Source organism: Ambystoma mexicanum, chromosome 6q (genome assembly GCF_040938575.1).
Source record: "Ambystoma mexicanum isolate Mex_15411 chromosome 6q, UKY_AmexF1_1, whole genome shotgun sequence".
NCBI classification, from domain to species: Eukaryota; Metazoa; Chordata; class Amphibia; order Caudata; family Ambystomatidae; genus Ambystoma; species Ambystoma mexicanum.
In genome coordinates, this window is record NC_090937.1 from 1,043,387,350 (window position 1) to 1,043,412,144 (window position 24,795).

Here is a 24,795-nt window from a genome sequence, read left to right on the forward strand (position 1 = left end):
TTCTATCCTAGATCTTCTCTCATTAAATACCTTCCTTGTATTGTTTTTTTCTTAGTTGTACATCTGCAAGACAGGAGGTGCAAGTGTTTATAATGCTGTCTTTGTTCGTTGCTGCTAGTGCCTTGTTGCACCTATGTTTGGTAAAAAAATAAAACCACATACTGTGACTGGCATACATGGCATTGTTTTTATGGATTCGTTTTAGGGAGATTTTTCTTAGGCAATGTTCTAGGGTATAGGTATGACCTATTCGCTTACTGTGTACTGTAAACACTTTAAAGATATGTTGGGCTTTTTCTTTTTGCAACTTTCCTCCATTGGCTTCAGTGGGAGGTCCCAGCTCATCTCCTTTGTCTGGATCCTTACTGATTTTTGGGGTGAGATTGGCCCCTTTTCCCCCACTCAGCGGCTTCTCTCAGCATCAGCTACTTTAAGTGGATTGGTACAGGGACTCTGTCCGGAATCATTCATTTTGAAAGTAACCTCCAGGTTATTTAGTATAATTTAACCTGTTGGGGCTTTTTTTTAACATAATTTTAAAATGTAAGATACAGTGACCTGAAACAAATGACATAAGATCATAACAATGTTAGTATTTGTCACACAAATACTGTCAAGACATAGCAGTGGTAGAAGTGTACGGAAAGAAGTGGAACTATGCTCCCCACTGGCCTGCACAGCTCCCCACAAACCCCATCGCCATGCACCCTCCCACGCACAATACAAACCCCTAAAAACATGCACCTGCTGTTTAGGGGAACGTTCAGTGCATTGCACTTAAAGTGCAAGTTTCAACTACTTTCTACACTTTTATTTTAAAACAAAATTGTTCCGGAACAGTTTCTTTTTAAAATAAAAGTTTAGGAACAATAAAACTTAATTCAAAGTAGAGGAGCACAGCTCTTGCCCACTTCAACCACGGTGATAAAATAAAGCATGAGATACAATGTTACGAAACTGATGCACAATACTTCATTAATAGGAAATAGTGTAAGAATTTGTTAAAACAATACATTCACGTTTACATAGATATTTTGTTCGTAAAATTATGAATATTCGCCTTCAAATCGTCTGGGAAGACTTGAACCAAGTGCCTTCGTCTAGGCTAGAGGAGACGAGGTCTGAATCGTAAATTAGTGTTGCAAGGTCAATTATCGGTAGGTCTGCATCTGGTGTGCACCCGACTTACTGGACTGCAGCTTTGCACGGCCCCTTTCCTGGGTCATTACTGGAAACTTTGCTGGCTTTCTCAGAGGTCTGGTGTGCTCCACTCATTATGAAGATTGGCCCGCTAGAACTTGAAATGGGTATGAAGTGTGTGGAGGTGCACTCTGTGTTAAATATTTTCTTCTTAGAATAAGATCAATTTCTGTTGTTCTTGAGTGGATTCTCAAGGTGCTCACAGGTAGTAGAGTGCTACCCCTACTCTAACAAAATGTGAAAAGAAAAGGTACAACGAAAACTTCGTTGTACAAACTGAGGCACAGCATAAGGCAAAACAAATTTTGCTCTGGGTTCTTTTGCAATTACCAAAAACTTAGTGGTTCATCATTCAATTGGTGCATGTTAATTCAAATTAATCATCTTTATAGTCATAAGACATTTATTTTCATATAATCATTAGTGTTTCATAGATTGTTATACTTCACAAACAAATGTTATTCACTCATATACATTTTTTCTGACAATACATATTTCTTTCACATATTTTTCTCTTGTGTTACAAACTGTTAATTGTTCACGTGATCCAATAATCTTGATAGGTTTCCAAATCTAGTTGCCTATCTTCTAAACTACGCGTTTCGGGCAATTAATGCCATTCAGGTTTTTAAGAGGATTGGATTCTTTTCTGTAAAACAAATTGAAATATATTCAAATTATTTTAGTATTGTATTTTTCTGAAAACTAAAAATTACACTTTTACTAGCTCAAAACTAATGAACTAACATTTAGAATTCGTGTCAAGAGAAAAGCTTGCTGCCCAGACAGGGTAAATTTCCAAAGCTGTAATAATGAAAGATAAAATGTGTGTCACCATAAAATGATTGTCAGTAAATGGGGCGGTGGTGTGCAGAGGGAACAGTCGCTGTGGTAAGCGCTGGGTCCCCCTGCTCATCACCTGCTTTATACGAGTCTCAGAAGTGATACGTGTTTTACAGAATTGCATCTACGTAGATGATGCCCAACGTAGCATTTTTAGTTTAGCACTAACCCAAAATTCATTATTATAGATTGACGAGAGAAGTATAAATTTGGAAGGACCCAGTAAAAGCCGTTCGAAAAAGCTTGTCATTTACCAACTTCGGTTATCTTGAAGCAAGGAAGCAACTGCCTACATACGATCAAGGTAGGAATCATGAGAAAAGTTGACTAGTCATTTGAATCCTTTATAACCGCATCCAGCACGTTTCCTAAGATCTACCCCTGATGTTCTTTGCAGGGTTTCCCGATATGTAAACAGGCGAGACGCGGGCAGTGTCCCACAGACTCGACTACTTTGAGAGTGGTGAGTGAAAGATGCAATTCTGTAAAACAAGTATCACTTTTGAGACTCGTATAAAGCAGGTGATGAGCAGGGGGACCCAGCGGTTACCACAGCGACTGTTCCCTCTGCACACCACCGCCCCATTTGCTGACGATCACTTTATGGTGACACACATTTTATCTTTCATTATTACAGCTTTGGAAATTTACCCTGTCTGGGCAGCAGGTTTTTCTCATGACACAAATTCTAAATGTTAGTTCATTAGTTTTGAGCTAGTAAAAATGTAATTTTTAGTTTTCAGAAAAATACAATACTAAAATAATTTGAATATATTTCAATTTGTTTTACAGAAAAGAATCCAATCTTTTTTTTTTTTAAACTTTTTTTATTAGTGGCAACAGAGGTCAACAGCACCATTGCACAGTTCATTTAAAAAAAATAAAACGGGAGTACATTGGTCAATACAGTTTAAAAAACAATATTATGGCGACAAATCATCAGCAATCATATTACATAGGTAAGCTCTAAACGGGCCCCAAATGTCCTTGGGTCTACACTTCGAGGGTTGAGTCAAAACAAACTGTTCCTCCGACTCATTGACATGTGTCAGTTCTTGCAGGAATTGGTTCAAGCTGAGTCGCAGGGCGCTTTTCCATTTTAATAAAATACCTTTTTTTTGCAACCGCACAAGAAATGTTGAATAGTCTTCTGATTTTCTCTGAGTGCTTGTCTATCTTGCCCGAACAGATATCTTTGGGGGTCAGATCAGGGGGACAAGTTACACTGAACACGTATGCATAAAAACTGCAAAATGTCTGCTGTAAACCCTTTCCACACCTGAGCTAATGTTAACCATATGTCTGGTCAGAAACGCTACACATCGAAATGTTCAGGAAGTTTGTGTGTGTGTGTGTGTGTGTATGTATGTGGGGGGCACAATTTGTAAAGGTAATTTCATTTTGTCACAGATGGCTTGAATAATACTCCAATACGGTTAGGTTTTTATTCAATTATTTTTTTTTTCAAGTTCTTTTTATTAGGTTTTGTACAACAAGAAAACAACCACATGAGTACACACTGACAGTAGGGGCGCTTTCACCAGGGCGCGCAGCCATAGCACAACAGTTCACCATAAATGACACGACAGGAGCAAAATGTTCGTATTGCCCATCAGATGGGCGCACTGGGTGCACAGTCTCTCTTTTCCCCCTGGTTTCTATGTTTGATCTTCTCCATATTTTCTGGGACTTCCGGGGGCACCCCCTTGCATTATAGATTTGTCTTTCTAGGGAGGCGCATCTGTCCATTTCGTTGGACCACCGGTCTATGTTTATCTTGTCCGCCGAGCCCCAGGTAGCCGCCGTTAGTCTTTTGCCTGCCCCTAGGGCCACCCCAAAAAGTGTCCTCATTTTTCGTGAGGTTGGACTCTCCTCCTAATCCCAGCAGGATGAGTTTGGGGTCTTTCGGGATTGTGGCACCCAATGTCCTGGAGAGGCGCAATAAACATGTTGTCCAGAACTCCTGCAACACCCCACATTGCCAAATCATGTGGTAAAAGGTGCCTGCCGCTCTCTTGCATTAGACACCTTGTATCCTCCCCCCTTCCCCACCTAGCCATTTGCGTTCTGGACTAGTAAAACCTGTGTATGATTCGCAGCTGTATCCATCTGAGTTTAGCGTCAATACCCATTTCCCTTGGGGACATCAGTGCCTCCACCCATTATTCCGCCTCTAGTACACCGAGGTCCTGTTCCCATTTTCCTCTGAGGTGGGTGAGTTCCTCAGAGCCAAAGGAGTTCATTGCTTGGTAGAGGGTGGAGGTGACCTTGGAGGGAATGCGGTGTGGGAGGACATTTGTTTCCAGGGGGGAGCAGGCGGGTATATCAGTGAGGTTCATAAATTGGGTGTTGATAACTTGTGTGAGTTGGAGGTATCTAAAGCGGTCCATAGGTAGCAATCCATGTTTCAATTGTAGAGTTTCAAAGTCTATCAATCTCCCCTCCTGAATAATGTCTGCCAGTGTAGATAGCCCCTTTCTCTCCCAGGTTTCAACGTGTCGCATTCTCTGGATTTCTGGGAGGTGTGCATTGTGCCATAGGGGTTGGATCAGGGTTGGTCTGCCGCCCCAGCCAATGTATCCATGTGTTTCCTTCCAGACCCGGTGGATGTGAAGGGGCCCGCTCAGGACCCCCCTTAAGTTCTTTTCGTCGTATAGTATGCATGGGGGCGAAGGGAAGTCCGCAGTGTTCATCTCGACCCGAGTATGTGGGAGCGGTGGGTCCCCATGTAGCCACTCGTTTGCTGTCCCCCGTTTGCAGTCCCCCGAAGTGTTGATATCCCTCCAGGGTTCTGGTCACAATCGGGCATGAGCTTTTTGGTTTACTAAGGTATAGCAGGAGGTCATCCGCATACGAGACGCGTTCCTCTCACCGTTTCGCTAGGTGAACCCCGTCCATTGTGTGTCTGTGCGTAGCCTAATTGCGAGAGGTTAAATGGCCAGGAGCTTGACCCATGACCTAGTGTTGCCCAAAACCCATACGTTCCATTATGGCCCATAGGGCGCTCCACCCCACCAAATCAAAGGCCTTTTCGAAGTCGACTGAGAGGAGGGACAATGGAGACGGGATCTCGACTGCCCGGTCAAGGACAACCTGGACCCTGCCGAGATTAATTTGTGTGGATTTACCTGGAATGAATCCGCACTGATCTGGGTGGATTAGGGACCCGATGCAGTCTATTTGCAAGGACTCTAGTATTTCGGCCTCCCCGTTTATTAGAGATATAGATCTATATGAAGCCCAACTCTCTGGGGGTCTCCCCCCTTTGGGGATCACCACAATAGTTGTTTTCCGGAGATCCGGGGGAAGGCTGCCCCGTTCCCTGCTGCGGAGGAACATGCCGTACATGTGCTTAGTTGTGGTTTCCACCTGGCTTTTCCACATCTCTGCCGCAAAACCACTGGGGACTGTGGTCTTCCCCATCTGTAATTGTGAGAGGGCTTTCCCTACCTAGTGTTCAGTAATGGCTGTGTCTAGCTGTTCTGACTGTGGCCCTGAGAGGTGGGGGATTTCGACTGAGTCTAAAAAACATGGTGTATTTGGTATGGGTCCCTGTACCAGTGGGGAATATAGTTCCTCATAGTATTTTACAAATGCATCTGCAATTTCGGAGTCGCTCGTTATAGTTTCTCCTTCCTGAGTATGAATAGCCCGTACTTGCCCATTGCTCTGCTCCCGTTGTTCTAGCCAGGCTAGGGTCTTATTTGCTTTGCCCCCTCGCTCGTATAGCTGGCTTCGGCCCACCCACTGGGCGGTTCGAGCGTTGTCTAGGGCCCTGTCCTTCAAAATCGCTTGGGCGTCATGCGCCTCCTGGGTCCCCTCCTCTAGCAATTGTTCCTCCCGCCTAGTTACTTTGGTCTCTGCTTCGGAAATTGCCTCATTGTGTCGCTTGCGGTCGGCAGCCATCAAGGATATTGCTTCCCCTCTTATGAATGTCTTGAATGCTTCCCACAGTAGTATTGGACAGTCCACTGCTCCTTCATTTAAGTCGAAGTATTCCCAACGTTTTGTTTGCGAGCCCTTCCATTATTTCCGGTATTCCCAGATAATAGGCATTCAAACGCCATTGGGTTCCCCTTTGTGTAATGTGCCCTTGAGTTTGATCAGTAGGGGGGAATGGTCAGAAATCCCTCTGGTCAGGAATTCTGCAGATGATAATCTGTGGGCCATGTTCTTCAGGGTGAAGAAAGAGTCAAGTCTGGAGAAGGACCTATGTGCGTTGGAGTAGAAGGAATAGCCCCTGCCTGATGCGTGGAGTGCCCTCAAAGTATCCAATAGCCCCATTGCATCGGCAAAGGTGCACAGCTTGGTCAGGGTATCCGCTGTCCTGTTGCCCATGTGTGTTCTATCGGAAGCTGCCACCATGACTTCATTAAAGTCCCCCCCGATTGCCCACGAGTCTGCTCACTCTTCTAACAGTATGTCTTGGAGCTCGGTAAGGAGTTCTGACATCAGCGTGGGAGGCGCGTACACTTCCATCAGGCCCCAGGTCTCACCCCACGTTTCCCTCAGTACTATTACAAACTGACCCCGGGGGTCTGCTCTCACCTTTCTGGGCTTGAATGGAACCCGTTTATGTAGAAGGATCATAACGCCCCTGGAGAACCCTGCAAGGTATGCGTGCGGTTAATTAGATTTCCTAAAGAGTCCTCTGTTGGTACCTGTTAGATGGGTTTCTGTGATAAATGCGATGTCCGGAGAGTGTCGGTTGAGGTACTGAAGTACCAGTCTTCGTTTTATACTCGACCCCAAGCCATTCACGTCCCAGGTTAACAAGGATATCTGTCTTGCCTGTGTTACGTCCACTTGTCTCCTATTGTGGGGTTATTCGGAAGGATGTGATGTATCTGCTGTGTTTCTGTCGTGTCCGTTACCATGGAGTGCGCAGAGTCTCGGTGTGTGCTCGTTTCCTTCGTTGTAAGATCCCTTTTGTGTACTAAATGTGCAAACCCTAAAACCGCAAACTGTGAAACATGGGCCATAGCTGTATGAGCGTGTGTGTGCGGGTCGCTAAAGGCTATGTTTCGGCCTCCCCCGTGTCTGACGCTAGGATTTCTCTGATCTTCCATTTCGCCGACCTGTGGAGTTGTTGCTTGTGTCATCAAGCCTTTCCCCTTAACTGGAACCCCCAAACCCCCCCCCCCAACCCTCACTCCCCCCCAACCAAAAGTACCTCTTCCCCAAACCAATTGAACCATGAAAAACTCCAATGGGGGGAGGGGGGCTCAGGAGGACCCCCTGCCCAGCCTTGTGAAACTTACAATACCAAGAAATGTGAGTGGAAGAAAGGAAAGACAATCCCTCAGAGAGAGAGGGAGGTAGAACCAAGCAAAAAGGGTGGGGGGGGGGCGCTCCTGTCTTATCTTGACTTCCCTGCCGGGACTGCCAATGCGAGGGTCCTTTCCTGGTTCTCTTATGGTTATCATTGTGCGCAATCAGATTTCAAGCGGGTCTGAGTTCGGCCAGAGATCCGACTTCCCCTGCTTCCCCACGTACTGTTGTGGTTTGCTCGGAGGGTTGGGCATCGCCTTCATTGTGTTTGCAGGGTGCGTTTCCTCTCGAGGCGTGGGGCTGAGAGGACCTGTCTCTCTAACCACTCCCAAGCCTCCCGGGGGTTGTAAAACACATGCACCTTGCTGTTGTGGTACAATTTTAAGGTTGCCGGGAAGAAAAGTACATATTTGATGCCCAGGGACATCAGTTTCTTCTTTATGGAGTCATAAGATTGATGCAACTTCTGGACTTGCCTCGTGTAATCTGGAAAGAATCCAATCCGATTACCGTTGTAGGTAATTTGGGCCGGTAGCCCTCGTCATCGGCAGGAATTTATCCTGATCCCTATAGTTCATTAGTTTTGCAATCACCGTGTGGGGGGGTGGCAAGGGGACGCCGGGATTGGTCTGCCTGCCGGGACCCTGTGCGCTCTTTCTATAGAGAAAAATGTGGAGAGTTTTTTTAGGGGCCATCAGATCCGTTAGCCAGTCTTCCAGGAAGAGTTCCACCGAGGGTCCCTCTTTTTCGGGCAGCCAAGTATGCGAAGGTTGTTGCGGCGGGACCTCCCCTCACTGTCCTCGGCTCTGGTCTCCAACGTGGTGATTTTCTGCTCCATTTACTCCAGGCGGTCTCCCAGATTCTGAACAGTGTCCTCGTGTCAGTTTCTCTGTTTCGCCTACCCTGGACATCCGGTTCCTTAGGTCTTGTCTCGGAAAGGACACTTCAGAGGCTAGGCCATCTATTTTTGTCTCCACTGAAGTCCTGGAGTCGCTGATTGCTGCCATGGTGTCTGTGAGTGACAGCGTGGGGCCCATGCCCCCATTCACGGTCTCCTCCTCCGCCTCGCTCGCCAGTCCAGGGAGTTGTGCTGGGGTACTCGGTGTATTTGCCGATTTTGTTCTGTGTTGTTCCCCTACGGGGCAGGTCCTTCCCCATTTTGGCTTGTTGAGGTGGCTCAGGGTGCAGGTGTGTTCCGTCGGGCCGGATCCCCCGGGATGGACCCCTGCCCTTTGTTCTGGGGTGGTCCTTGTTTCAACCCATGCTCTGTCGGTGGGGGAGTAGTAGTCCCAGTGCCAGAGGGTCCTTGCTTCAGGTGTGCGCCCTGTGTTCAGGTCTTTCGGGGTCCTGCCCCCCTACTGTGTTCTCTTATGCCTCCTACCGTACCATAGATTGTCCCACTCCTCACCTGGGCCTCAGGGCTGACATCCAGCTCCTTCCCCTTTAGTACCCCATCCCATGGGGTCCGCTATGCGTACCTTGTCGGCCTGGAGGCGGGTGCTTGAGGGCTTGCCTGTGCCCCTACCCGTTATATCGGGGCTCCCAGGCGTAAAAGATTTCCTCAAATGCGCCAACTTTAGGTTTGGAGTGCGTTCTGGTGAGTCCCAGGCGTCAGCCCTGTCCTGATAGCCTCCACCTCTGTGCCGGGGAGCAGCACCAGCAAGTTTGTCCCCCCCAGTTCAGGCGGGGCATGTCCCTGTCCCCTCCAGCCCCTGCTAATGTTGGTGCCGGGTCTTTAATGCCGTTGGCGTGGCTCCCCCCACTTTGGGTCCGGGATCCAGCCTGGTCCGCCCCTCCCCGCAGGCCCCGGGACGTAACTTTTTTCCGACTTGCTGCTCTGGCTGGCTCCCCTCAACCCGGCCCGCCCTGCCGCTTGCGCAGAGCGTACACTGCAGGCACCAGGGGGTAGTAGGGAGGGACCGCACGAGGGTGGTTCGTGGAGGGGATACCTCGCCAGATTGCAGCCGTGTCCAGCAAGTGCTGGCGGGCGCTGGGTGCCTCCCACCAGTAGTCTGGCGTCGGGGCCCCGGATGGGGGATGGGTGATGCAGCCTGCGTTTGCCTCCTCGAGCTCAGTTTCAGGTATACTGGATTTCCCTGTCTTGACACCCAGTCGGGATCCTCTCCAAGCCTCCGACTCCCTCGTTAGCTATCCCGAGGCTGCAGGTGGCTCGGGCACTCTGCCTGTACCCCGCAGTGGCCCGCGATGAGAGGGGTTGCTTCCCATCTGTCTCGTTTGCCAGCGTCCGCCGCCGCCTCCTCCTCTGTAGGTCCTGTCATGCGGTCTCTTCCACCCAGACCGCGGCAGATAGGTCTTCAACTGCTCCGATGTTGATCAGGATTTCGGGGGTGGGGAGTGACGCGGGTAAACTCCCCCAGGAGTATGTCTTTTTATTTTGTTTTTGCATCAAAAAGACAGCAGGGTCTTGAAGGATATGGGCAGTCCCGGCAGAACGACACAGGGCTAGGTCAGCATTCGGAGCCCCCCTGGTGGCGGTCTCTTTTATTCAATTCTTGAGTGTACCTATGGTGTCCCCCACCCCCCCCATCGTCTAAAAAGCACCGTCCTCCATAACCCAGGCATCCCTATGCCCCAGGTTATTATATACAGCAGATTTTACCGTAGTGTCTGTTCCTGTAGTTAAGACCTGAAGGCGGTTTGCATACTCTAGCTGAACTCCCTCAGGGAATTCGAACTTTCCTTACACTATCCAATGGTTGGTACTCTAAGGGGCTATTTGGATGTGCTGCACAGACACTGTCTGATTCATTCTTTCCTTTCATGTCCACATATTTCTCTCCCTTCCTGATGGTCACGCCTCGCTACTCTCTGCCTTACAACTCCACCCACCTTACTGTCTATTTCTTCCCATCACTCTGCTCTTTCACTCCTTTCTAAGCCATGCCTCCACCCTCTAGCATTTCTTTCCTTTCCACACTACAGTGGCACCCTCTGACCTACAGTGCCTCAAACCATCTCCTACTTTCTTCTAACCACACTTTCCAAACGCGCACTCAAAATGCAGTGGCACTTGCACTCACTACACTAATACCTCACCCTCTCAAGAAATCTCCTTCACATACTGCTCTTTCCCTCCTTCTGCTGGCCTCTCGATACGCCTCCTCCTGACCTCACCAGAACAAACAATAACTCTCCAGTGTGTGTTGGGGTGCCTTGGTTCTCGCTCTCGTAGAGTAAGTGAGCTTTGTTTGGGGATTTGTGTTCCCTGGTGGCTTACAGGCTCAGATTGTGTTGCACCTGCCATGTATGCAGTTTGATCTCGCTCTCTCCTCTTAACACCCCTTCCCCCACTCCTCTTAGCTTCTTCAAAACTGGCCGGATCTTAAGGGTTGTTCTCTCCAGGCTCAGTCTGGATTCCTTTTAGGAGACGTGTGGCGCGGAAGTGTTTGTTCTCCGTCACTGCTTGCCTTTATTTCTAGACACACGGGTAGACGGTTGTCCAACATTCATAAAACCCTCAAACTACACTATTCCTGTCCTTTAAGAACAACTGCTTGTCTTTATTCATCTTGGCTGCATTAACTGGCAAGCATTTTTTTGAGGCATGGTGTGGGATAAAGCAGTTCTGCACAAGTACAGGCTGGCAGAAGAGGTGCAGAAGTTGGGGACCATCTCAGCTGCTACTGTCGTCATGGGTAAGACTATCTCTGGATTGCTTCCTGGTAGTACTCTCTTCCCGGGATGAAAGGGTGCCCCATGCCCTCTTGACCAAGGCTGGGTTACTGGAATGGTCACAAAACAGATCTACGTGAATTTCAATGCTAGCACATCGGTTTAACAATTGTTCTATGCAGTCTTGAATATATCATACTACACAAACCCCTGGAAGGGTTAGAGACGCAATGCATTATAAAGAGATGGTGAAAGGGTTAAAACTATTTTCCAACCGGCCCAGAGTACCGCTCCTAAATAACAAAAAATCTGTAAAACTAGACACTGCATTGGGCCTAGCTTGGGTCGCCCCAAAAGGCAGCTTTTGTAAAGGTTCTAAGTATAACAAAGTGACCTTGTTATGCTATGAGGAAATGGTAAACTGCAGTAATTTATTACATTAAATCCCCAACAAATCACCGTCCGTTTTTGGTAGGGAACTCCACGTACCAAAGGGGATCAGAGAAAAATACCCAATTCCATGAAAGTACTGCTGTTTACTTTAGACAAATTGACTGTTAATTGGTAAAACAGGGTGTTATGGTCAAGATATCTACCCCTCGGGTGCAGCCAAAGAAGCAGCCAAGTCCAACACCACAGGGGTCCCCCACACCAAGTTCCTGGAGTGCCAACTCCAGGTTGAAGAAACAGCAGATGGATGGATGTAAAGCAGGTGATGGGGGGCCAATGCAAGTTGGTCGTAATATGCTCTGAGGGGGGCCCGCAACACACTACTTCCTAACTTATGGGCATAACTTGGAAGAGAATTCAAGGGAGTCAAACCGGACCCTGGGACAAATACTTAACTACCAGTCACTCCTGATTCTGTTTGAAAGCAGCGGGAGGACATTGTAAGTAAAGGGCTTCTTTTACAGATCCTGGGAGACATTTGGTACCCAGAGGTTTTAAACCTCTGTCAGTGAGAGCAGACTGATGAAAATGGGACTAATCTGTGTACCTGGACAATTGCCCACTAGGCAGAAGCAATAGCAGCAACAGAGGGCACCAAGAGCACTAAGTTATCGCGCCAAAAGGATATGGTCAACTCAAGGAGTATCCAACCAGCAATGAACAATTCCACAATGGAGACAACAGATGTAGGCGATCCAAGATAGCCCAAGTCAGAGCTGTGGTGGCATAGTAGTGTGCCCTCACTCGTACGGGTAGTGGAGACTCCCACCTCGAGATGCTTGGTCCAAAAGGATTTCCAGGGAGTTAGCACAGCAACAGCTAGGATACTGTCCTAACATGAGACAGCCATGCCAACCAACATCGAGTCTGGGAGGGAGAGGAAGAAGAGTCTGAGCCCAGAGCTGGCCTCCAGTTTATGTATGAACCCAGGAGCAAGGACTAAGAAGCCAGGATCCAGACAACCTCTTGGCAGCACTGTTTCAACAATTCTCCTGGTAATCTGAGGAATGTGCAGGGTCTGCCCTAGATTTATTTTCACTCAGTGCTAGTTGAAGCCAGCTCTTCAATCCCACACCAGAAAGGCACACAGGTTTTGGTGGCCAGTGAATTGAGCTGTCACTAAAAACGCCAACCGCACAGGATCGGCCCACATAAAAGATGCATGTACTGGGCATGTTGTTGGGAAGAAAAATGGGCTAACCCAAATTAAACCACTTTATCAGGCAGTTTTGTGCTGAGTGAGCCCATACCAGCACAACTGCCAATTTAGGTTGCCCTGTAGTCCACTCAGAGATAGCCCACCACCAAATGGCCAGGAGTTGGGCTTGAAAATAAATTAGCCCAATGGCTACTATACTGGCGCATCAAGTACGCTCTCTAAGTAGCGCTGTTTGCTGGCATCAGGCACTGCTCTGCAACTGTGGACTACGTCGTGTGAACTGCCCTCATTTCTACATTGGAATTTTCTACTATTGTGGACTCCCACAGTATAATGAATGCTTAAATTAGTATATTACCTAATATTAACACTTACCTACTGTTATAATGTACTGATATTTGGAATTTATACACTTGTATAGGTGGCTCCACCCATCCCTACCCAGAATCCCTCAAATACTCTGGGGCGCGCGCATCAAGTACGCGCTCTAAGTAGCGCTGTTTGCTGGCTCACTGTAAAGACTGGAGGGGGGTCTGTACTCCTGCTCTCTATATGGTAGAGGAGAGGCACAGAGGACCCCAGCCAAGATTCTCTATTGTGGTAGCAATGGACGAGCAATCAAGGCCTAGCTTCGCAGGAGGTGATGCAGGCTGGTTCTTAAGTACAGTGTAGTCCCCAAACCCCCACAAAGGATGAGTGAAAACACAATCTTTATATAATTAATATTCAAAGGTATGTACACTATCACAATAACACACTTCATACTCAGAAATCAACAATGGTAAATATCTACAATTCGCAAAGAGAGTCGAGTCGTCGAAGTCTTTGTGGCCTTCAGGTGGCGGGAAACCCACCGGCGGATTCTCCTCGCCACGTCGGCGTCCTTGACTTTCTCCGGCAGGACAAAGTGGTCGACGTTGCGGACAAGGGAGTCCTTCAATTCAAATGGTCTTAGGCAAAGGAGTGGGCGGCTCCGGTCGTCAGCGGCATGGCGTCAAGCGGTCCCCTCTTCTGGGGCAACACAACTTCGACGGGCCTCCAGCGGTTACACCAACCTGCGAACCCTGGTCGACGGCGATGGACTTCGACAGCGGCGAAGCCCGGGTGCTTTGCTTCATTCTCCTCGGCGGTCCTGTCTCGGGTCGGCAGCCTTTTGAGGGTCTGACTTCCAGGGAGCTTCGGCAAAGGTTAGCAGTGCTCAATGGTCCCTCGGAGCACGGGAAGGGGGCACCTTACCAGGTCCTCTCTCGGATCAGTCGTCGACGAATTCGGCAGCTTTCAGATCAGGTTGAAGCAAATGCAACAGCAAGTCTTCTTCCAGCTGGGCGTCGAGGATCAGCAGTTCCAGTTACTCTTCAAGTGTAGACACAGCTTCTGAACAATTTCCAGTGGTGAGAGGTGCCCAGATATACTATTCTGCCTCTCATCCACACTGGTGGGTCACTGTTACGCTCACCTGGCTCCCACAGGGGCGTCGATCTGAACTGGAAAGCTGCGGTCTCCACCAATGTGAGGCGTAGTGCCGAGATGACAGACTGAACTGGTCCACCTAGCTTCGTTTGCTTGGCCCGTAGGAATATTCTTCTGATGGTTTGGAAAGATGAGCTCTCCATCCTGCATTGAGCGTAGGGGCGCGTAGATAACCAGTTGCTTCACTGGCTCGAAGGAATTGGTGAGTTCCAGAACAATATTGACTCTGAGATTCCCGGCAGGATGCCGTAAGTGTGTAGTTCGTAAGAGTTCAAATGTCTGACTTTCACTCTTGTCCGATTCCTTGCAGGTTGTAGCTTCACCCTAGCAAAGAGTTCCTCGTGGCAACCGGTAATATTCAGGTAAGGATTTGTATTATCCAACACAGTTCGATAAAATGTCAATATGTAACCTGTTGCTTTCTCCCTTATTCAGGCGCTGAGAGAAAGTATGAAGTCTCGGGAATAATGCCCCCGGCGGACAAATCAGGTAAGTCTATTGTGGTGAGGAGGTTTCCCCTTGTTTGTCCCTTTGTTTCACCTTGCTGTCCTTTTGTTTTCCCCTTAGGGGCTGGGGTTCGGCGAATATGCAGTGGAAGCTGTGCCGACCCGTGAAGAGGAATAGTACATCCGGTGGTAAAATCAGGTAAGTCTATGGGGGGTGACTAATATTGCCTCTGTGTATTCCCTTGGCTCACCTTGCTGTTCTTGTCTTCCCCTTAGGTGCCGGAGTGCGGTGGGAACATGCAGGAGGATGCGGTGGAATGTGAAGATGCTGCGAAGGCCGGTGAGTTCAGCGAGGCGACACGCATAAAATAACTTCTTTCTTCCAGCTCGAAGGAGCGATGGATCGGGAATTCAGGTAAGGATCAAAGGTATTGCTCTTGTTCTAACCTTTTCTCCTTCTTTCTCCCTTTTTCTAGGAGCTCCAGACTCGAGGCGGGCGTGGCAGAAGACTGGATGCAGACTTGCAGGCACGGTGAGCGTTACGCAGCTGGATACAGATTTAACGCGAAGCCTGTGCTGCTCTTCGGGCGTGGTTTAAATAGCCTCCAAAGTAGTCCCAGGTAAGTGTTCCTCGCCAGCTCCACCCGAGTAAAAAATAGTCCCTAGGTAAAGTAGTCCCTTCCAAGCCTCGTTTGGCTTGGAGCTCTTGCAGCATGGTCTGCATCAGGTAAGTTTTAATCTATGAGCCTGGAGCCTATGGCGCCAGGACTGACTCTCCATCTGAGCCTGGCGCCATAGACGCCAGGACTGCACCCAAATAGCCTCTAGCAGGGGTTGTTGGGCTTATTGGGATAACTTGATGCCTGCTTCCGGGGTTGCTGGACTTGGTCTGGGTCCCGGGGGGTAGGCATCATGACAGTCACAATCTGCATGAATGCCCTTCTGTATGATTGGCTGCTCTGTCAGCCAACCAGGCACACCGTGCATTCAGGCCATCATCCTCCTCCCTCTCAGACACTCGCAACAAGGAATGTGGATTGGGACAAGTACCCAGCCATTCAACACTACACACTGCATTCAGGCCAGTTTCGGGCAGGGCTGTCTCAGTCTATCATACCAGAAACCAGACAGCCACAACAAGAAGTGCATATTGGTCAGACACTCCATTCACCCATGTCCCACCCACAGGTGTACCCACAACACAGGGTGTACCCACTTGGAAGGCTCCAGCCAGTCTGGACTGGACCTCACAACACCATATATGGAAATTCCACCCAACAGCCAGTCGGGGGAAGGGACAGAGTCGGGGCTTCCCAGGACTTTGGGAAAACAAGGTAACAGGCAATAGAAAGCAAGAGGCCACAGGGGCCATCTTGTTTCCTATCAGGAATCAACTGATTCCAATGGCAGGGCCTGGGTATCCCAAAATGGAGGATACTCAGAACACCTGTCAAATTCAGCATGGAGCCCATACCCTGCTCTGTGGGCCACCCACAGGTGCCCAAAAACATACACTAGGGGCATAGGGTTGTAATCCCACCCATGGGTGCCATAAGGGTATCCCATGGGTCTGTACACCAAACCAAAAACAGGAAGAGATGCACTGCCAGGAGTCCCACATGGAACACAATGAAAAAGGACTACAGGACAAGGACAGGGAGGCCCTGTCCCTCCAATGCATTTCCAGCATCACACTCGCCAGCTCGCAGCAACACTTTTCTTTGACATACTGCCCAATTACTTGAAAATTCCCATATCTTGGCAGGTTGATTCGCTGGAATCTGTCTTGACTATCCAAGGTTGCTTAACGGTAAACGGCTGCTCTTTGACCTTTTTTGGTTGACTGTCACGAGCGAGGAACTGTTAACTACACCAATTGGCTCCAAGTGAGTTTTGGTCAGCTCTGCTTACTTTCCCTAAATTCTCAACATCGTCTGACACCTGTCACTCATTAATTACACATACACCGCTGCCCGTCTCGTTAAGAGTATGGCGAGCGGCTGCACTGCGGACGGTGTAACAAATCAACACCTGCAGCTCTCACATCCAGAAGCATTGATTCACTTGTTTGTCCTGGTAGAGCCTCATATATTGAGCCTGCTATATTAGAGGCGACAAATTCTAGTCTTTTTAAAAGTAATATCAACCACACTAGCTTCTCAACGCATGCTGTACAAATACACTCCACTCAGCCCACTGGTACCTCTGTCTCCGTGCATTCAGAATTCATTTCGCACAAAAGCATGATGAGTCCGGAAGAAAGGAGGTTTGGTGAAGTGTTTAGTAGTTGCTCTGAATCCCCGTCTGCCTGCTTGCGTGCAAAGGAACAGTTTGACATCTCAATGCGTGACATGGCGGCTCTTGACGAGCAGGTATGCCGCACTATAGGCTTGTTAACACCCTTGGCCTATGGCTCAGTTAAAAGGAAAATTCCAACACCTAGATCTCCGAGCAACCCAATGCAAACTTATGAAGTTGGCAAAGCCATTAACGCTGACATAAATAAGGAATCCCCGCCTGCTCAACTGTTATATTCCCCTGATTCTGATGATGCACATCTAAAGCCTTCACAATCTGAATCTTTCAGGGGTCCTGGCCAATTGGAGAACAATGAAGGCAGATCCCCTCAAACATTTCCAGTGATAACAATTCTCGATCTCCTTGACAAAGGACACAATTTGTGTCATTTATAACTGAGAGAAATCAAATCGATAATGCTTCACGTGTGCTCTATAATGGATAGCATGGAAGGGTTTATAATGGCCGCTGACACTTTAAGAGCTATTAATGATGAGTACTAAAACTGGGCCTTTGAAATCTCCATCTTTGACAAATGTGAAAAGTATGCAATGCAGCTTAGATTCCTCACATCTATCTGAGGCATGCATTCCTACTCTACCTGTACCGACCTTACAGCCTATCATTGTTTCTCCCACATCAAAGACCTGTGATTGTGGTACTGAACTGAAAGCATCAGTTGATGAGATCAATATAACAATTGCTCAGCAGTTTTTGAAACAAGCCCACCAAAATACTCCCCCGGATAGTCCGTCGGTTCTCATAAAGGCTTTGGATCAAATGAAACAAGATGAGAATAAATCTCCCCAGTCTGACAATCCTGGTTTCTTCTCGCGTTGCACTAAAAGGACGCATTCACGAGCTGTGAAACGCTACACCAAAAGACGCAAGGATGCGCTACTAAAGGAAAAAAAGATGAATATGGATCTTGAAAAGTCTCAGGCCATGGTGAGCAATGATTTAGGTGTACCATGACCATATTGATTTGCATCAACTGTCAAATGAAAGTCAAGCCTTAATTCCTACTTCAAAGACCAAATCTCTTGAACTGCCAATCATCAAAAGCAAAAAAACTTCACTAATCACTCTAGGGGGGAGCGTTAATATGCGAACGCTGAAACCTACTTTTGATTGCAAAACGCCCAATCCTCTTCTCTTAACTTCTAATGGAGCTTCAAAATGTAATGATCTAAAACCTCCAGAAGCTGTGCTGTTGATACAGACACAAAAAACAAACTTGAATAGTTACTTCCCTGTAGTTGGTAGGAGTCAAACTATCACTACTCCCTTACAATTGGGTATCAATAACGCTGGTTCCTCTGTCGGTACACGTATGACCAAACCTGCAGGGAAATCCTATAGAGAAGCATGTTTGGATAATTCTCTATCACCCTTGTCCAGTATGAAACCTCTTGCCCCGAGTGATGATAAAAGAGCAATTGTAACGGTGGGAGTAAAATTAGAACTTAATCTAATGACCACTCCCCCCCAATCTATTGTAAATGTAACGTCTCAGTTGGGAATAGGCACCAATCTGCCTGACTCCAACTTAGATAACAAACACACATCTATACATCGTCCGGGGATGAGCAGGGCTCTCTCCGAAGCTGAAACCTTGGAAATATTGAGAAAAGCTATACATGAAGGCACAATTTCTGTACAAATGATATCCAAGGTTATTGCTTCAGACTCTCGCCCTAGTGGAGAGAACATTTCCTCGATTACAAATCAATCTGATTCAGGGGTATATGGTCCCCCCGCATTACCTTGTGAAAATCTATCTACAAATAAACTACATAGTTGGCCTTGAAGGAAACCTGGCTTCCCTAGGTAACTCGCGCATTAACCGTGCATTTCTTCTTGCATTACTCTAACGAATACCTCAATTAAGGATTTTGAAATCGGGATATTCTGAGAGTATCTCGTCCAAGAACTAACAATTATAGGGCCATTTGCTATCTTCGGAATCAATAATGAAATTCCTATGGTTTAGTCGTGCAGATATAAATGATCAGGGATTTCATTTAATCACTTTTGCAGACAAGCCTTCTGCGAAGGAATTTCTTTCATACTCTTGCCCTTTTACTATTGCCAACTCGACTAGCAATGCATCAAGCCATTATGCGACATCTGATCGAGATTGTGCGGTTCATGAGTTGATGAACATAGCCAATACTAATGGCTTACCTTGGCTTGAACCTATGCTTAAATCATTATTCACTTCTAACCCATCAACATCCGCGACATAGCCACTGCAAGTTACGGAAATCACGATTCTTTCCTGGAATTCATGCAGCTTTCATAATATAATGAATTGGTATTCGACACTCCAGCCTGCTGATTTCCCTTCTATAATACTCTTACTAGAAACTATGAAACTTGATGCCTTTATTTTGTCTAGATTTATGTTGTATTGTTCGCCTGCTATAAGATTATCCCAAGGACGCCCTTCAGGAGTACTTGCTATTGCAGTTAACAACTCTTTGAATGTACAATCAAAGCTGGTATGGGAATCTCCGAGCCTTCTGGGCATCCTGCTGACTATAAATAGAAATAAATACTGTCCCATTCTCATAATTACTCCATACAGGAACCCTGCAAGTACGTCTATTGATGCTATATTCGATGAAATAGATAACTGTTTCTTAACCCTATTAAAAGAATATCCGGCTCTGGAAATAAGAGGGGGTTTCAAATCTGATTGTAGAAATAGAGCTGAGTTAGAGGAAATGAAATGCAATAGCTCCTCCTGTATGAGAGGAGCTCAGTGGAGAGAGTACCTACGGGACTGGGATATGGATATGGTAGAAACTAATGACATGAAGTGCAAAATTACATGGAAGCGTGGCTCGAATAGCTCAATGATAGACTTCGTATTTGCAACACACAACATTTTAGTCCATATCACCCCATTATCAATTAGTCCGGTACGGTATGGAGACCATGCTTAATTATCCACTTTTTTGAAATTTGAATGTCCCTTACTGCAGATTGATCCTTCTTTGGGTCTTCCAGAAGTAGATTGCCATCAACTCTCGCTTAGGTGGAGCCAGGGTCTATGTAAACAGTTTGTAGAATGTTAAAAGATATATGGACATGATTAATTATGAGAAAAAGAAATCTATAACTGAAATAGCACGCCTATGCTCAGAAATAACAAACGGCCTTGGAATATTTTAGTGCTAAATATCGGAATAAATTACGTCCTCATCCTTTCGATCCTACTTGCAAGTATTTGAAACGGGAAAAGAACAAAGCGCTGAGACAACAGAGAAAGAAAAATGAGAAATCGAGTACCTATCAAATCTCACGCAAGAAAATATTGCTTACATACAAGCAGAATCTAAAACACGCTCCTTTTCATGATGTACAATAAAACTAATTGCACATTAATCCGAGCGATATCGTCGCATGATATGAGAACCATCTGGCGTACAATCAGGTGATGTCAATCGGCTAGCATGATAAATGCCAAACTATTTTAGAAGAGATATGGCATGATTACATCACACACAAATTTCAGCTTCCTATAAAATTCAGGAATGAACCTGAAGTGTCTCTGTTATAGCGAGATGCACCGACTAGACTGGTCATAGGGGATATATCTAAATTAACCTATTCAAAATCAGCAGGCCCGGATTGAAACCTCCATGCCTGTATAAAATAGATCCATACATGTGGCGTCAATATTAAAAAAAAAAGGTCAGTCCATCATTAAATCGGGAACTATTCCTTGCTCTTGGTTAACTTCCAATATTGTTTAAAAAATGGGATCCTACCTCACCAATCAATTATCGGCCCGTCTCGCTAATTGACACAGAAGCTAAACTGTTTGCAATTCTGCTTTTGTATGATCTTGAAAAATGCATCGAAACCAAAGGCTTATACTTGAAATACCAAACCGGATTTCGCAGAGGTATGGGTACTTCATTAAATGCTACAATTATGGCACATATAATAGCGGATTCGAAACTGAAAGAAATCGTACCCCGCATACATTGCACTAATTGATATGACATCAGCATTTGACAATGTGGTCAGTAACCACCGCTGGAGGAAAATGCTAAATATGGGAATTCCGCATGTCTGTCTTTACTGGTTTATCAAACTCCATTCAAACACATCATGTAAGATAAAAATATCAGCAGAAAGGGGGACTACCAGGCCCATAAATACTTATTTAGGTTTAAAGCAGGGTTGTAATTTAGCAGCTACATTCTTTAATCTGTACTTATCGGACTTGGATAACACCCGAGTGGGATGCCAAAAACCTATTTTCAGTAAAAGTAGGCACCCTACGTCTCAAGTGGATCGCATTTGCCGATATTATTTTTCGTCCTACACTGGCAGGTCTTCAAATTAAATTAAAGCTGTTTGAGGAATTCGCCAGTGCACATAATCTATCCCCCGAATCCAGCCAAAACGGCCATTATGAAATTTGGGCCGAAACAAAAGCATGGAGATTACCAATGGCAGCTTATGAAGATCTCGATTCCCCTGATTCTTAACACGCCCTATCTGGGATATCCTCTTTCAGAAGAAAATTCAATCGAGGCTTGGTCCAATTTATTACAGCGTAAGAGTAGACCCTTACTTTCTCAACTGAAAGTGATGCATGCAAAATACTGTAAATTCTCATTAGTCCCGGTGATTGAATTCATGACATTGAAGATTGAAAGTTTATTACTATATTCACTTGATATGTCTGTGATATGAGTATAATATTAGATCGCCTAGAAGGAACCCTGTTGAAATCTGCTGTGCGTTTTCCCATTTCTGTACCAAACTCGATGTAACACATACTCTTTCGATCACTCTATATTACTCTAATATGCAAGCAATACTGAATGATGTGAATCTTACAGTAGATATTCATTTTCCTCCAAGGTATGCCAAGAAAAAGCTTTTTGAGAAAGATTGGTGCATAACTATAGATCAAATAGTGAAATATTAATTGTACAAAGAATACTCTGTTCATACTAAAAAACGTGGACCTAGATACCATTGTATTGATTTTTTCCCTTGCAATCATTTTACAAGAGCCTTCATATGGTTCAAATTTAACTTATATTACACTAAGGAAAGGACCAAGCATTGGAATGAATCAAGTGAAACTTTAATATTTGAAAAATGTTGCTTCCCATCCTGTATTGAACCAAAGGAGACCCTAAAACACTTGATTCTATTTTGCCCTTATTTTAAAACTAAGAGAACCTTGTTGATGAAATTTGTAAACAAAGAATACAGGGATTGTCTTGAGTTTTTGTGGGCATGAATGATGCAGGGAAATCGCAAGCCGTTAATATATGCTCTAGTATCCTTTTGCAAATTTATAGAAAAAGAACTTATATATGATTCTAAATGAATATTCATTTCTGTATTTTAACATTTTTAACAGAACATATGCCTTTTTGTACGAAATGTATTAAATGAAATTGTTGTTTTTATGTAAATAATCATTGTAGATTTCTATTTATCTTCTTTGCTTTTAAATGTTCTCACTTATTGCACTGAAGTCCTTACTCATTGCACTGAAGATTTTTGTTTTATGGAATTAGCCAAATGTGATTGAAAGTTTTTAATGAAACAGGTTATAAATCTTTTTTGTGAAGGTTCTACTTTTGTATTGAACCAAGGACAAATAAAAAAAAAACTATACTGGCGCATTAGGCTACACATACAGTAAAAATTATTGCACCCCTCATGAAGCAAAAAACTAAATTACCGCTGCCACCAAACCTACTCCATAACACACTTGTAGGGTGTTGGACCATAGCCCTTCCCTGACAGCATATCCGAAAAAGGTTTGGAGTGGTCTCGGGGATGGAGGCTTCAGTAGAATGATCTCAAACTGCAAAGTGAAAAATGAGTAAGCCACCTAGAATATTGCAAAAGGTTTAGGGTTCCCAAAAATGTAATTCGGCCCACACAGCGTGCATCCTGTGTCTGCGGATATTACAAATGTGATGTGAAGTACTGTATACCAATGTCAAACTTCTTGGCTTTGTTAATCCTTGTTCCTTGTTAGTTTGGGCTATTGTGCGTTGAAACTATTGCATTATAGTACAGATGGGGAGAAATGGCATACGAGTGACGTGACACACAGCTTGTAGGTGTTAGGTTATTTGACTGCCCATGCAAGTCCCTGTGGCGTGACCCTTCCTGCCTGAAAGAACTCCTCACAAGCTCGCTTCACTCGAGCCTTGCCATCAAACGTAACACTCACGGTGCCTGCCAGTGTTTTTAAAGCAGTGTCTGGGAGTTAATGACTTCATTGGAGTTGTAAACGTGCTCCTGGTGTAAGGAAAAATGTATTAACCCGGTCTGCCTTCAGCCAATCGATTTATAAGCACCAGGGGCGTTGCTAGGGGGGGGGGGCTAAGGGGGCTTTAGCCCCTGATCTTTTGGTTGTAGCCCCGGATAGAATCTCAGGAGCTATAGCCAAGAGACTAGCTAGCACCCAGTCCCAACCTTTCCGACATCAGCTTAGCCCCGGGTCTTTTCCAGACCTAGCAACTCCCCTGATAAGCACTATGCATGTTCTTCAATGAAGTCCTATTAAAACAAGCATTGGAAAAGCCAACAGTTTGATGTCTCATGTATATTCGATGCCCAGGTACTTGCGCCGTTTTGCAGCTGCTACGATCAATAGCTGGTTAATACCACTACGGCAGCGCCTGGCGAAGTGCCTTTCCCATGCCTACACAGAGCCCAAACTGTTGGCATTGCCAATGCTTGTTTTACATGCCGTTGCACTGAGGAACTTCTCTAGATTTAGCACCGATATATTCCTTCTCGCAGCTATTAAATTACCCACACATCTGCCTTCATCACCTACTGACAACCGAAGTAATCTTTGTAGCGTTAACAAAATAAGTCCACTGCACTTCTGGTTTTGTGACGGCCAAAGTAGCCTATACAGCTAGCACCAAATGGCAATGTTAGGAATGTAGCAAGGTCGGTTTGAATGTAATTGTATCCCCTCTCATTTGTCAGGAATGGCCTGTTGTGTACCTGAGCTGGAATATGCTCGAAGGATGTCAATATTTTTGTGGAGGTTGCACTTTTAAAAGTAAAGGTAGAAATCCTGTCCTTTCATTTGTGCCTAATCATTGCCATTTCATTTGTGTGGAATTTCTTTAGGGTGGATTACAAGAAGTAGCAGAGCAGCTCGAACTGGAAAGGATAGGACCGCAGCATCAAGCAGGATCAGATTCTTTACTGACTGGGATGGCCTTTTTCAAAATGAGAGAAGTATGACTATTGTTTGTAACCCTAGCGACAAAGGCGATTTTACTGGCAGAGTATTCCAAGAATAGTAAGGTTTAATGGTTCACAGGAAATGTTACACGGTATTGTCACAATATTCAAACGCTCAAACCTTTTTTTTAATGCACTTCAAAATAATGGTTTAAAAACGACCCTGGTACACATTTGGTGACTTAAGCTGTAATGAACTTCCTATAAGAAAGCTTTTCACCTAACTGGACCATTTTTTCATGCTGAATGTAAAACGGTTTTCTTTAGCATGGACGCTTCTGTAGCTTCATGAATTAAACACAACTAACTTTGTTTTATAAATGTCAAGCCCCTATTATAATTTTGGGATCATCCCATTATTTCTGCCATAGTCCGCATGTAAGTCATTTCTTGCAGTCTGCTGGCCATCTCAGAACATCTGCTATTATGAGGTTCTTCAGTGTTTGCAGAATTTAGACCTTTGTTTCCTCACTAGGTGGTGATCTCCAAACGCAAATGCTTGAATGTCTCCAGAAATAAAGTTTGAGACATGGATGTGTATGAATCTGGGGAACAGATGCATTTTGTCCCAGGTGTGGATAGCTCAGCGGCAACACGCTCGCCTTGGAAGCAAGACGATGCAGAGAAACGCAGGTTCCATCCCTGGGTCCACGCTTGGAAACTTCTGAGTATTATGCGCGTTATAAATAACCAATTACAATTTTTTACCTTTGGTAAGCATGGTCGTCTTAGAATGTCCCTGCCTACAACCCCATAATAATTTCT

General features: G+C 45.7%; 1 protein-coding gene across 4 annotated transcripts in view; it reads left to right on the top strand.

Moving 5' to 3' along the window:
• Positions 1–24,795, top strand: part of CNOT7 (CCR4-NOT transcription complex subunit 7) — an 834,016-nt gene that overhangs the window by 630,858 nt on the left and 178,363 nt on the right. For all 4 annotated transcript variants that reach the window (XM_069631580.1, XM_069631581.1, XM_069631583.1 and 1 more), the window contains one exon: positions 23,914–24,024. In XM_069631580.1, the coding sequence (XP_069487681.1) occupies positions 23,914–24,024 (111 nt within the window). The remainder of the gene's footprint in view (positions 1–23,913; positions 24,025–24,795) is intronic.